Below are 16,152 nucleotides of genomic sequence, written 5' to 3' on the forward strand. Positions count from 1 at the left end.
GAAAATGAACTTTCTTATCTTCAATTTTAAAGGGTTACAGTATTAACACAGGTTATAGGAACATAAAACTTCATCCACGAAAAGATAACTTAAACTGTGCTCTAAATGGAGGTGTAGTCAAATCCTATTTTATTGACTCAACCAGATTCTAAAATAAGTCGAATGTTAAGCTACTATAAATCGGCACGAAATAATCGATCAGCTTCTACATCATTTCTATCTTCAGCAACAGTATCGGTCATTTTAGAGCATTCAACACACACACACACACACACACACACCACACACACACACACATACATACATACATATATATATATATATATATATATATATATATATATATATATATATATATATATATATATATATACATATAAATGAATCAACAAACATTTTTGTATTAGTAACCTAGACAATCCAGATAGTTGGTTCATATATAAAGCAGAATAGTTAACGAAGACACTAATAGACAAATGTATAGTGGTTCTGTTTTCATATGTCATGTACCAGATAGTTTCCCCACATTTCATTAGTTTCATTACATTTAGTTAAGTATTACTACAAATTGTTTCACAAATTGTACAACGATGGATTTGTATCGTTCAAAATGCAATCAATGTAGATGCATTCCACATTCCTAATTAACCCCTGTATAATTTTTCTAGATATTATTGGCAATGTATTCAGTTCGCTCGAAACGTTTCCTAACATACGATGCAAAACTTCTCCACAACTTAACTGCAGTTATAATTGAACCATTTACGTGTCATTTCTGCAATGCTTCTATAAAACTGGAATATTATAACATGATTAGGTACTGTCAAACTGAATCTTTTACCAGCAATCAACAACAACACATACCAGAGGATATTATTACAATTAAATATATTCCATACAGCCAATAAATTGCAAACTTTCTTTAAAAAATCAAATTAATTTCTTTACAGATATAAATAAAATTCAGCATTTCTGAAGCGACTTAAATTCCTGCATGTCAACCAAAACAGGCATTCTTCAGATTATTGAAACGGGTCCAATTTTTCTATAGTCGTTGTGTTCCAATTGTTAATACATTTCTGCATTCTACACAAATTCTATTCTCTAACATTTTCAAAACTGATATACAGTTCTCCAAACATCCTCCATTTTCCCGCATTTCGTTTAGACTGAGAACACACGCGCAATGTATACGTGAGCAGTAATTATTTCACGTGTTGTCATACGTGCGGAGAAAACTAATACAATTTAGTAGGCCTAATCTAAATTGCTTTTAATCCATAGTGAAAACAATATTTTTTATTATGGGATACATGTGCCATTTTTCTCATTTATTGGGTTATAAACTTGCAACATTCTACCTATGGGGTTATTTTAAATGATCAAAATACTAAAAAAAAAATTATATCTGCAGTTCCCTTTGATATTTTACTTTTAGAGAGTATATTTATTAAATTATTTATCGTTGTATAAAATTTAAACATCGAAAATTTCAAGGAGGTAACCTACAGTTAAAAATATAAAATTAATTGAAAATAATGTAAACAGTGAACAACCATGGCATGTAAAATGAAATATGCATCAGTGATGTTAAAAAGTGATACTCTTGTTTTATTACATATATTTAGAATATTTTTGGTCGTTATTTTATTCCAATTATCTATAATATACTTCACTTTAACATACTTTGAACAGCAAAATTCAATTGAGAATTTCTTTCTTTTTTTTCTCTGCTACATTTTCCCTGGCTTGCTTCTAGTTTAAAGTTTCACATTAACGAATGCTTTAATTATCCGAAATTGGGGCAGAAGAGAGGACATTGAATCGATAAGTTGTAAAATTTCATTCTAAATATCGATAAAACTCAAATTGTTGTAACAGATAATGGTAGTAAATCTCGTAGAAAATATCAATTGAGAGTGCAAAGCCTGGCTGAGTGGTTAACAAATTTGCTCCTTTGTCAGTTCCTTTAAAAGGATGTTAGTGCGAGTTCCTTTGAGAAAATGGTATGCATTTGTATGCATATAAGTATGTATGTACATACGTGGGTGTGCTTCAAAGTATGCATCTATGTATGCATTCATTTGCTTACATTAACTTCTCAGTTATATTGAGAGGTAGAGAGAGAGAGAGAGAGAGAGCGAAAAGGAAAGAGAAAGTAAAAGAAAGAGGGAAAGATTGGCATGGAGTTACACATGTCTGCATGTATGTATGTACATATAATTAATGTGAGTGAGTAATCAAAAAGTGACCACTAATCAAAATATGCTGTGGCACGTTAAGTTCTGTTTCGTACTTTCAATCTCTGACAAATGTTACTTTCCTCCCATACGAAGATGATAGGGTTATTATCAGAAAAGTAGATAGCTAATGTAATCGCTTAAAACTTGGGAATACCATGACACAACATTACAAAAGGAGAATGACTGCTACCGTTAAAATAATAGATGAATAAAAATAAACTTTATGTCTAAAATAATATAAATTGTTTTAATTTGATAATGTGTTATGAAGATTTCGGTTTCATTATAAGTTTCAGAGCTCACCTGGCCCTAATGAATGCCTCTCATTAAAATAACTACTTCATTAATTTTAAAGTCAAACTGATAACACTTTTCAAGTAAATGCTAAAAATTATTTTCAATAGTATTTCCATGTTTTTCCTTCCATTTACATGTTATCTGTTGTCTGTGTAACGCCTTGCATATAATCTATTAGAATTCATTAATTTAATACCTCTCACCTTGACAAACACGATTGGGAGGAAATGTCAATGATGCTTAATTAACATACTTAGCACTGGATACAGCAGCACATGTCTGCTTGTCAGGAATAAATCTAAACGGTAGAAGAACTGTAGAAATTGAAAATTTAATGATTGTATACATGAAAATTCCATGAATAGTCTTGATTATTTAGGAGGATACGTCATTCCTTAAAACAACCTGAATAAATTTATCAAAATATCTGGTGTCAGAAAAGTAGATGTTGAGGGAAGGCCGTTACTTTTCATGAGAATTTGGCAACACACTGTCTTTTGCATATCCGACATCGAAAGAATTTCATGCAACCAATACTACCGCTTATAATAATTATTTCAATGAGAGACTTGAAGCCTGATATTTTAGTGGCAGTTGCTAGTCGATTACATTGCTCTACGTGCGCAACTGCTACTTAATTTGTAGGCCCCGAAAGAATGAAAAACAAATTCGACCTCGATAGCACGATTTCAAAACGTTAATAGTCGCAAGAAATGCTGCTAAGCATTAGTTCTTTTGTTTTGTTCGGCGCAGTAACGGTTCTACCAGCTCACCACCCCTACTAACGCTTATAATTATACCTATAAATTCTTTAGTATATACAGTATAGATGTAGCTAGGTATCCTATATATATATATATATATATATATATATATATATATATATATATTATATATATATATATATATATATATTATATATATATATATATATACACACATATGCAGGTATGCAACTTACTTGATACTTAAGCATAGGAATATTAGCATACTGGTAAAATGTGACTTGTTCAAAGGAATTGATGCGGTTTTATTAGTTTCTTGGTTCTACTTTCGATCACTTATTAATATGGATGGATCATATTACTAAGACGATGTACATAAAATTATTATATTCCTGTGGAATGAATAGGTCTTAATGGATCTGATAGGCAACTGACTCTCACAAATAATAAGGGGGGTGGGATTGTTGTAGCAGTAGCAGCAGTAAGTGTACAACCAAAACAGTTTCTTTAGGAGTTAGTTATCGGAGTATGTTGGTGGTTGAATATTTACCAATCAATGAAAAGATAATTCGCATTTAAGTTTAGTTGACAGCTTTTCTAGAAAGTTAAAGGCCTACAGTGTTGAAATGCCCACACCCGATAGATGAGAAGATCATTCTAGTATGAATTTTATCATTGTAAAGTGTTAACAAGTTGTCGATACCTCCTTTTCTTTCTTAAAACGTTCGTAATACACAGAGTAATAAAGGGGGATTGACTTAGCAAAATATGTCCCGACGAATTATTTCAACGTTCTATCTTAACATAAACATATTTCAAGCATAATAACAGCTATTTCGAAAAAGTAATTAAGACAATACGTCGGCCAAAGTGATTTTCAGCATTTCCTCTTGAGCAGGAATACATATATAGAATTCATAAAAACAATACTTTAGGAGATGGATATTATACATATTTGCACCAATATACTTTCAAAGTTGTCAACATGTATAAAAGCCTGTAAATATCTCATGGAAAATATCTTTGTACTAAGCATTAATCCGAATGGTCTGCATTAACTTACTTTCTCTAAAAGGAGAACAATTATTGCGCCGTTTACAGACTAATAAAACCATGCACTCAATTGAAGGCAGACCAATTAATGAAGTAATACGTTAAGTATGATCGTGCTAAATGTATCGCATTCCGGAGTGAAATATTCACACGGAGATATGTCTATACTTATCTGAGTGCAGCAAAATGAAAATACCAACTTCTCAATGTTCATTATTGAATTGTGCAGCAAAACCTAATTGTTATGACAATTTATGCATATGGCAAATCATAAAATGTTTTACTGAATATTCGCAATAAGTTATACAGAATTACAAGCCTAAATTTCATATTTTAGAAAAAAATACCGGAGCACACGATCTAATGATTTTTCATTTCCCTATAATCACGATACAAGTACTGCTAATTCTCTTTCGCAGAGAACCCATCTCAGTAAGCGAATGCTGGAGCTGATTAGGAAGGTGTAAATCTCACTGAATTACTAAAGCACTGTACATAACAGTATAGAGTAGTTTTCAAATGTTTATCACTTGTCAATTCAATATTGTCACAGTCCGTCTGGTTTCAAATTCTGCTCTGGAACTATTCTTAGAAAGTCATGTAAATATTTAGGATTATCCATAAGTTGATCTCTTCGTATGAAACAGTGTAAGTATAATACATTATTAGTATATGAGCTCCTCCACGCATGTTAATATTCTTTCTATTGTAATAATCAAAACCACGGATGCAGTATCTGAACAATCATCGACAATTATAACAACATTGTAATATATAGAACAGTAGGTGATGATATATTTTTAGAAATGCGTAACACATTGAAAAGCTCTATTAAGAATCTAACGAATTTTAATGTAAAACTGGCACAATCAGCGACACCATCGGAATGGCTTACGGGTGTGGAAGTCAAATTCATTCACAAAAATAATTCAATAGCCAACTCCAAATACTAGAGACCCACATAGTATAGAAAAAAAAAGATGTTTCTGGAAGAGCAGAAATGATTTTGCGAAGTCTCATACGAACAAATAATGCTGTAAAATCACATACGAACAAATCTCCAATTGAAGAATGCGATGGGAAATGATCTGAGCATGACTGTAATCGCACATTAATAGACTTCCTGGCCAAAAACGTCCACATATAAATAGCTATTTCTTTATTACCCACAAGGGGCTAAACATAGAGGGGACAAACAAGGACAGACATAGGTATTAAGTCGATTACGTCGACCCCAGTGCGTAACTGGTACTTAATTTATCGACCTCGAAAGAATGAAAGGTAAAGTCGACCTCGGAGAAATTTTAACTCAGAACGTAATGGCAGACGAAATACTGCTAAGCATTTCGCCCGACGTGCTAATGTTCTGCTAGCTCGCCGCCTTATAAATAACATTCAATTTTGAAAATACAAGCAGAAGACAGATTTATGAAAACATAAAACTTTTCCTCTTTAGAAAAGAAATATTCCATTGGGTCTCTCAGTCGTCAATTGTTTTCTCTCTAATAGGGTTACCTTTAAGCAACAGATTAAACTCAAATGAACTCTGAAAGAAATGCTCTGTTAGAACAATCAACTGTGTTTGTATGCTGAAGATAATAAACTTAGAAATATAACTGCAGGCAGTACATGAATTTACCAGAAACAGTTTTATGATATTCGTATAAGAAAATATGTCGAGGCCATCTTGAAGTGTGTGCAGTATAACTATTACGTTAGTGCCTTAATATTATGCTATATTCGCCAAATACATAACAATGAATGAAGTACTACAAAGCACACAAAAGAAATTATTAAGAAAGAATATTATAAGCTCCGTATGATAATGTCTAATCAGAGCTAATTCTAAAATTTAACAGGCAAACAACTTTTAGAAGCTCATCTAATATGTTAACGGCAAAATATCTAAACAAACGAACAAGACTATGAAGAAAAAACACAGAGTAATGACGGCATTTAGACTACACAACATAAGATCTAGCAAAAGGATTGCATTTACATCACGTAAATGGAGGCTGGAGCCTTATGCAAATAGAAAAATATAATTCATTCGCTGTAAGGCTAATAAAAATATCTCGTAAAAGTGATAGAAAATTAATAGGAATACCTACGAAACATCAATACAAAAATAGCTCTCTGGCTTAAAAAGAAGCAACAAATCAAAACATAGCCATAAATGGTAGATTATGGAAACAAGAACAATGATCAACAGAAATTGGGAAGAGGCTAAAATCTAAAATAAATATCGTGCTCTGGGTTGTCATGCGAAAAGTGAAAGTAAAAGTAACCATATCAACTTAAAGGCTATTATGTAGAGAAAAGGAAACTGGAAACAGTGGAAGTAAAGAAATAATAGCAGCAACGCTGGTCGAAAAATATAGGAGACAAATTTCAGGTTGAAGGATTTTTGATTGCTACATAAGGGCATTGACTTGTGCCCTTCTTAGGAATTATCAAAACATATGATGAAACAATATATAATAACTGAAGAATTTGTAGAGTTGTAGAGATAGCTATAACCACATGATCCCTGATGATGAGTCTTACAAAATATATATATATATATATGTATATATGTATGTATATATATATATATATATTATATATATATATATATATATATATGTATAAGTAGTTTTTTACGTAATGAGATAAAGAAGCAAGGCTGTGTAGATATTAGAACATTTTTAGATAGAAGGTCTGACAGCTGTTGGGTATGTTCCAAATTACTGAATCAGATAAGAATACTACTGAATAGAAGCTTTTTCAATGAGACCCAGATTCAGACAATCAGGAAAAGTCTCCGTAGTGATAATAACCTTGAAGAGGATAATGTTGGTGTAGAACAGCGAATGCGTAAGCAAGTCGAAGATGTAATTGAGGAATGGTTGACCAATCAATATAATGTGGAAAAAACTGAATTACGAGAGGATATGGCTCAGGATTAGAGAAACCTCTGGATAAAACTTGAGGATATAACAGTTACAAGAATAGAGAGAAAGCCGATGAGTTTGAGAAGCTTCGATGCGTAACCCAAAAAGTTGATGAGATTCTGAAATACATTCTAACAAAAGATCTAACGGAAGCAAGGGACTTGATCAGATCTGCTTCAGTTTCTGTAGGTGAACTGGTTGGAATGAAAGAGAAGGAATCAGAGGACAGAAGGAGGCATGATGGAAGCGGAGAACTGAGGAGGATATTAAAACTTTGCGTAAAGACTTGAGTCGCATAGAAGAATGGTCTAAAGGATGTAACTGAAACAAGGGACTTGGTCAGATCCCCTTCAATTTTAGTAGGTGAAGTGCTTGGAAAGAAATAGAGGAAAGCTGACGGACATTAAAATAATGCGTAACGATTTGCCTTGCATAGAAGAATTTTCCAAAGGGCTATGGAAAAATGCTAAAAAGGTGAAAGGGCATATCTTGACGCAAAATACCAGATAGAATAGAGGGTTCAAAACTGTTATCGAAACGCTAAAAGATCGTGTGCGAGCAAAAACATTAAAGGTGCAACGCTACACTTGTCGTTCTAGATAAACACGTTATTCTCAAATAATTAGATGTGGTTCTTTTTAAGAACTTAGAAGGAGATACAGAAGATAGTATGCATTCTGAAGCACAGGAAACCCGCAGATTTCGGAATAATATCTGGGGGCAAGATGTTTCCTACAACCATGGAAATGTACTGAGTGGATTCATTCCATGAGATCCGAACTCCATCACCCGGCGGATCCACAAGACAACAGATGTAACTGCACAGGTATCAAAGCTGCCAAACTGAAAGCTGGCAGCACCAGACGGAATTTAAGGCTAATGGCTCAAGTGGTTTAGGTCATCACACAAGGCCAATTGCCTTGGAATTAGACTAATGCCTACAGAGTGGTGCCATTCCGGAGTTGATTGTATAGAGAAAGACAACCTTGTTGATGAAAGATCAGTCAAAGGGAAATGAGGTTGGGAATTATCGACCCATTGTTGGCCATGACCTCTTAAGGAAAATAGTAACAAGAATCTTTGCAGAGAAAATATATACGTTACTAGTGGAAAATAATGCCGAAAAAGATCAAAGGGCATCAAGGAGCACCTTCTGATAGACAAAGCTGTAATGAAGAACTGCAAACGATACCAAAAATCTTGTGCATGGCCAGGATAGACTTTAAAAGGGCTTACGACCTGTTGTGCATTTGTGGATTTTGGAAACGCTCGACATGTTTGGAGTAACTGAGAACGGCACAAATTTAGAACAGTATTTCTATTTGGAAAACACTTCTTTTCTGTAACAACCAGCACTTAGCACTTTCTCAGTGTCATCATCGCATATTGGAAGCGCTTCAAACTTCTCTTGAAATCAAAACTCAACTCAAGGAACCCTGTGATTGCCATCAACTTATGGTCTGTTGCTGTAGGTCACTATAGTCCACACATCATGAAATAGACAATAGCTGAGGTTGAGTGATTCGATCGCACATCATGAAAGACATTGACATTGCATGGCGCCATCAACCCAAAGCCAGTCGTACACATGCTCTTCATGAAGAGGTGCAAAGTTAGGCCTCGCTGATTAGCGTACGGGAGTGTATCAACAGTGAAAGAAGAAACATGGCAGTATATTTGGTAAATGGCAAGTATGCTGTTAATGTAGAATGATTTACTAAAAATTTAGTTGTGAGTGTTAATACTTTCCGATCACGAATAGCCAACGAGTCGAAAGCGATATTCACATTTTTAGTGCTTGTGATAGCCTTGCGCAGAAAGACTACAGGCGCCGACACGACAATGTAGCCCAAAGCCTCCACTGGCAACTATGCCCGAAGTATGGATACGAGGTAATATGTGCATAGTACTAACATGCACCAGAAAAAGTAATGGACGAAAAGGGGAAGACAAATGTCGTCTGTGACTTGACTTCCAGACAGACAAGGTGTTAGAGCATCGAAGAGCAGACATAGTGACCTTTAGGACAGATTAAAAGAGTGCCTAATAATCAACGTGGTGGTGTCAGGAGATCAACATATCATCATGAAAAAGAAAAAAATGGATAAATATGGAGACATGAGAATTGAGATCGCCAAGATATGGCATCTACAGGAGTCAAATATAAAGATTGACACTATTGTTATCGGAGAATTGGGTTCAATACCACCCACCCTGAAAAACAAAATATGGAAACCTTAAAAATACTCTACACTCTAGATGCATTGATGTAGTTGAGGAAGGCCTGCCAAGTGCGCTGATAAAACATAGTTGGTAAAAGAAATAGAAAATTTCGCTGAATATGCTGAGACGCAGATGGCTTTTACCATTATGAAAGCAAATATAGGGAAGCGGTATAAGATAGGTAGTAATAAGAAATGCAACTGAACCATACTTTTTCCATGGTTACTGACTGAAAGAATATAACACATTTCCGTGAAACATATTGATAAATCTAAATGAGTGTATTTTAACGTATGATGTAACAATGTGGTTGCCTGCTATTGTAAGACAAATAGAAAGGAAACGTTGCTTGATATCTCCGACTAGTTCCGGGTGTATAACTTGTGTGAAATCTCTTAACTGTGAACGTTGTGGAAAAAATATGCAAATATGTATATATGATATGTTCAATGTGTGATGGACAAAGAAAGTGTCTGAAAGTGAGGAAAGAAACGAAAAGCCAATAAAAGATCGATAAGATAGTCTGAATAAGTGGAAGAAGTAGAACGGCTAATTCATTGAGTGTGAGGATCGATAAAAGGAAGGTATATCAATCACGTTTTGCCAAAAATCTTCAAAATCTCGAAGAAAATTCAATGTCTGTTAGAAACTGAATTTCAACATCGGGAAGTATAATTAGCCTATGTCTAACAAATTTGACAATTATTCTTAACAAGCTAATGAACGACATTTACTCAGGAAAAATAAATCCATTTTCATGAGAAAGTTTAAGCTTTATGGAAAGTACAATTATCAACTAGATTTCCTGTAAGAATATCTATAGGGAAATCGGGATGACATTTGAAAATTAGAAGATTTCTTTGACAAAAATAAAGCATGAAAACATCATAATTACTGAAATGGATCTAGATAATGCCTCGAATATTAAATCCTGAAATGTGTGTATCTCGGATTACTAGCAGATGATAAAAGCAAAATTGTTCAAATACAAGAAGCCCTTGGCAAGCTCTCACTTTATACAACCTTCGTTTAAAATGCAAATGGATTTGCCAGTAGTTTACAAGCGATGTATACCCACTTATAAAATAGTGACGATGAAACACTGAGAGGCAAAATGAGGAATTTAAGAATAAAAATATAAAACCTAGGATAAGAATATTTACACTCAATGGGAATAGGCAACCCTAATCCAATGTAATCCATTTATACTAGAAAAAGCAGAGAGTAAGGGACAAATAGAGTGAGAGAGAGAGAGAGAGAGAGAGAAAGATAGAGAGAGACAGGGTTTACTAATATAAAGTCTAGAGTTCTAGAGAAAATATTTCCTAGTTAGTCTTAAAGAGGTGATAATTAGTTGATATAATTACAGTGTTAATGAGATCAAATTAAAATAAATAGAGAGATGTAGCGAAAAAGAAGCAAAACTTCCAAGTAAAGTTTCTCCATTCAGTGTTTGCAGAAATGCATGCAATAATGTCTCACATGTCGAAATGAGTTTGTTTAAAGAGAAGAATTTTGAAGGAAGAGATCAAGGAAATTATTACAACGTCATAGAAAATAAAACTGAAACGTAAATTGGATTCAGAGAATGATATACATTATTTTAGAACGTACGATAATAGAAATGATATTATAGCTCATCTTGCATCAGACGACTTACAGTTAGACCCAAATCAGTACAAATGCTTTGGTATGCTAATACTTTAAGTTTTCTATGAGATGTTTCGTTGTGCATGCACAGAAAAGTACTATGTTCACTGTACGGTACGGAATAAGAAATCATGCCATTGGAAACACTAATGCAAGTTTATCTAGCTTTTGTATATAAACTAGAAGAAGATAGAAATAAAATCCGGACAGTGAAGATGTTGATAAAATTGCTGAGTCGAATTTGAGTGTCATGGTCATCTGATAGTGAAATCAAGAAGCAGAATATTATACCAAGTTGAGGTATGAAATTTTGGATACAAGACATTAGAAAATCCATGTACCTGCCGGTTATTATTGAGCCTTCCTAAGTCCCACTAAAAAGCAGTCTGAAATTAAACTTTGTGAAGATTGATCTTAAATTGCTGAGGTTAGATATTGTGCAGAAAGCCTCTTTATTTCTACAAAATACCCAAGGATGTCTTCAATACGAAAGTAGAAAGAGTATTGTTTAACAGCATAAAGGCCCTACACTAGAAGAGTTTAAAACTAGTTGTTAGACCCCGGAGTGAGATGCCGTGTAACATAAAATCACGTAAAACTATGTATACTACGTGTCGTCACGAAGAAGAGAAGAATTTATGACAACATAAAGAACATGCTTGTTCTTGCCTGTTATTTTACGTGTATTTCACTTACGTCACTAAGGGAAGTTATGATTCGAATGAAGAGATATATATATAACGAAACTGAGAGGAAGTGGAGAAAGGGAAACAAAGAAAGAAATGGGAACAGAAACGGAAATCGTGAAAGAAAGGGAGAAGGTCTATAATATTTGATACAAAGAGATAGGTAGCTAGGATGATAGGTAGATAGATAGACAGACGGATATATATATTAGTATGTAGTTATGCATGTATGTATGTAGGTAGGTAGGAAGGTATATAGGTAGGGAGGTAAGTAGGCAGGTAGGTAGGTAGATAGGCAATGAGGCAGGTAAGTTGGAAGGCATGTAGTTAGGTAGGTAGATGGGTACGTAGGTAGATAGAATAATAGATATGTAGGTAGATAGACAGACAAATAGAGTGATGAGGTGACAAACAGATTTATTGCCTGATTGATTGATTGACTGATGGATTGATGGATTGATTGATTGATTAATTGGTTGATTGCTTTTTCCCTTCAGTACTGTTTACGTGGATTTTCACATCAGCATAACAATCAAATCTTTCAGAAAAATATACAATTTCATCATACAATTTTCAAAATAACCGTTGGATCCTCACGGGTAGTTCTAATTATTATTATTATCGATAAGTATACATGCTTAATTTGTTTTCTGTTTTCTGAAGATGATAAAATGAGACCCATTCCAGCACTGAAGCTAAAGTTGCCACGAAATTTGTGGGTGTCTTCATTAATATTTCGAAATTCGTATGTAAGTTATCAAAATGAGATCAATTACAGTAATTATATTTTATTATTGCTGTTATTTTGCTATTTTTCTTATTAGGAGTATTTATTAGGTTTAGGACAAATATTTAAATTAAATGTGTAATATTCATAAGTAGACATTTATGTCAATGAGTGAAACAAAAATGAATATTTACCTTATAACTGACGGTGCTGTTTTCTCAATTTGAAGACATGTGTATCTTGGGTAACATCCATTCTGGAACAATTGTAAAAGAACATCACTATCTGGTGTACTTTTACCTTTGGCAACCAGGCAGTGAAACATCCCAAGAGTTTGAATAGAGATTTGGTAATGTGTGATATTTATGGAGAGTTGCTTATTTTTTTTCATGCTTTGCACCCAAGTGCTACGCAAGCGCTCAGAAAACGGACATAATTTAATTACGTCTTGACGACAGTCTCGACATGAATTTGAGCAATGTTGGCGATACCCTGAATCACAAAACTGCACGTATTGTGCGCAATCTTTGAACTCGTCGGCGCAGGTTGTTGACACCACGTACTTATCAAGTTTCAATTCCAGATACATTTTCGTTTGAGTAATTTCTTCCCCAGTGTCACAGACAGGCACCATGAATAAAGCTGCGGTTTTGATTTCATTAACAGGTTCTTTTACACGTAGAGACCAGATATGGTCGCGTCGATTTTTTTCTCGAAGAATGATGAATCTGAACGGGCCTTCATTCCAATGTGCAAGACAATATAATTTCTGTTTTACTTCCATATTTAAATCTTTGTGTATACAAGCCTTCGTTCTAAAATGAATCATCATACCTTCTCCAGATTCACATTCACTTTCTAGCCTAATAGGAACTATTTCTTCACGGCATAGCGCAGACCCACTGCTATCAAACATTTGTAAATTGTAACCCCCTGAGAATGGGCAGCTAACTTTGTGCTCAAGTAGTTTTTCTAGCAGTACTAATGGCCACATATCTAACATTAACGTATTACAAAGATCTGGATAATTCGTTTTAGATATTTCTGATTGTTTTAGCTGAACAATGATTTCACCTCGACGCAAGAATTCCATACAAACATAACTGGTCGTATGAGCAATTTCTATGTGAGATGCTATATATTTACCGTTAGGGAACTCTTCTATACATTTTCTTTCGTATCGTGTACATTGTCGATCACGACAACTACTAGCTTTCATAATACCATCTTGAAAGTACGCCACAAATCGGTCACCTTTTTCGTAACCTCGTACCCAAGCATTCTGCTCCGTGTGCATAAAACTGGGGAATTTGCATTCGGCCGACGTCACCCGCAGCACAACTGCCACGGCTAGAACGAGGCCAGTTTGTAGCCATAATAGCACTTCAAAAGCCTTCGTCGTCATGGGAACACGCATCCGATTAACAACCTTAGTGACAGGCACTTTCTGTAAAACAAAAGAAATATAAATATTATTCAGAGTGCATCATATAGCATTAACAAAGTTGTGTAATATATAAGAAAAAACCCTAAAAATACATTAGTAAACAAATCTCTTACAAAGTATCCAAAATCTTTTATTGTATATAACACAATAGTAATAAATAATAATAATAATAATAATAATAATAATAATAATAATAATAATAATAATAATAACAATAATAAAATACTGCTGTGACTACACATAAAACAATATCATTGATGATGATGGTGATGGTGATGATGATAATAATGATAGTAATAGTAGTGATAATAATAATAGTGATAATAATGGTGATGATAATAACAATAATAAGCCGGCTACAGCTGCTATAATGGTACGATTATAATTGTAACGGCAATGATGGCCGTCTCCCCACGAGCCAATCAAAGCTCAAAAATGATAACATTAACATAGCACCAAAATGTTTTTGGAAACTAAAAGGAAAACTAAATCAGTATACCAAATCGCTTGTCCTATGGTTAATCTGGAAGCGCGTATCCCAGGGAAGAGCCAGCCTGGGATTGAAAAGTCATCAACTGGCACAAACTCTTCTCCGAATACGGACATGGATGGTCACTTGAACGGGAAATTCCCCAACTCGAGCCCTCCAAGTTTACCACCAGAATCACCACAGAAAGAAAAATGTAAGCGGAATAAATGGACCCGAGAAGAGTATAAAGAAGTAATATACGCTTATTACTATGCATTAGGTAGGCCACCTCAAGAGAGACACACCGCAAACTCTTACAGTATATGGAGAACATGGAATCAAGACAGTAGGCCCTATTTGGACGAGAACAAATTAGCAAATGTGAGGAGGGATATCCTTAGAAATAACAGACTCACAGACAGTGAAATAAGCGCGATCAAGCACGCAACAGAAAATAACATAAATATAAGACACAAAGGAAATGAAGAATCAGATGAACAGAATAGCCCGCCACGAGGCTTAATTGAAAGACTGCCATCTGACCAAAGTACGCAAAGGCCTGAAGACACAAGAAATTATATTGAACCTGTTAAAGATAGCCAGGAAAATGATAAAACAAAAGTAACAGAAGATCTCGCATTTGCTGAAGAACACAGAGAGTCTATGGCAGAAATGAGGCAGAAAATCCTGAATACGCTTGAAGGTGTAAGACATACAAGTATGAATGATAGAGAACCACTTCATAAACTCTCAAATACAAACCAAAATAAAAAAAACAAATCAAAATTGGCAACTATGTAACAAATAAAATAATACAAGAATTGAAACCTGATTTTACTGAGTTAAATGAAATTAGTTACGCTTCTGCTAGGGCAATTGAAACAAGCTGTATGCCCCCGAAAAAACAAAGAAAACCAAACCTGGGAAGAAATCAAACGTGGAGAAGTAAAATTGAAAAAGAGATTGAATTTATGAGAGGGGAAATATCAATATTAAATGAACTAATAAGTGGAAATGATGTAAGATCCAGAACAGGAAGAAAGATGAAGAGAAAATTTGGATCCTCACCTACAGAAGAACTGATATCAATAAAAGAAACGCTGAAACACAAAGTCAAAGCAAAAGCCCAAAGAATACGAAAACTTGAGAAGAGAAACAAGTTTTAAAAGCAAAATAAGCTGTTCACATCCAATGCCAAAAAATTCTACAGAGAAATAGGGAAGGAGAAAGTAACCGTTAAAGACGGAAGAAGTTCAAAACTTTTGGAAAAGGATTTGGATTGACATGAAGACGTACAACATAAATACAGAGTGGATTATACAAACGGAAGGATCCTACCAAAATTTACAACAACAAGCATGAGAAGACATCACAATAGCAGACCTAAGAAAGGCACTCACGAAGGCCCATAATTGGAAATCCCCTGGTAAAGATAGTGTGCCGAATTTCTGGCTCGCATCGCTCCCATACGCACACGGTAAGCTAGTTCAGCTGCTCAATGGAATTATGAGAGACCTAAAGAAAACACCTGAATGGTTAGCAAGTGGTATTACTTACCTACTCCCAAAGAATAACGAAACCAACCATCCAAAAAACTATCGGCCAATAACCTGTCTATCCACCACGTATAAAATCCTAACATCTATCCTGGCGGAGAAAACATATATATTCATGGAGAAGAACGATATTTTCCCCATTG

General features: G+C 34.4%; 1 protein-coding gene across 5 annotated transcripts in view; it reads right to left on the minus strand.

The window, feature by feature from the left end:
- LOC115219228 overlaps positions 1-16,152 on the minus strand; it is a 532,468-nt gene that overhangs the window by 12,333 nt on the left and 503,983 nt on the right. For all 5 annotated transcript variants that reach the window (XM_036507825.1, XM_029789367.2, XM_036507795.1 and 2 more), the window contains one exon: positions 12,732-13,984. In XM_036507825.1, coding sequence (XP_036363718.1) covers positions 12,732-13,954 — 1,223 coding nt within the window. In that variant the 5' untranslated portion in view covers positions 13,955-13,984. The remainder of the gene's footprint in view (positions 1-12,731; positions 13,985-16,152) is intronic.

This window comes from Octopus sinensis, linkage group LG1 (assembly GCF_006345805.1).
Source record: "Octopus sinensis linkage group LG1, ASM634580v1, whole genome shotgun sequence".
Taxonomy (NCBI): Eukaryota; Metazoa; Mollusca; class Cephalopoda; order Octopoda; family Octopodidae; genus Octopus; species Octopus sinensis.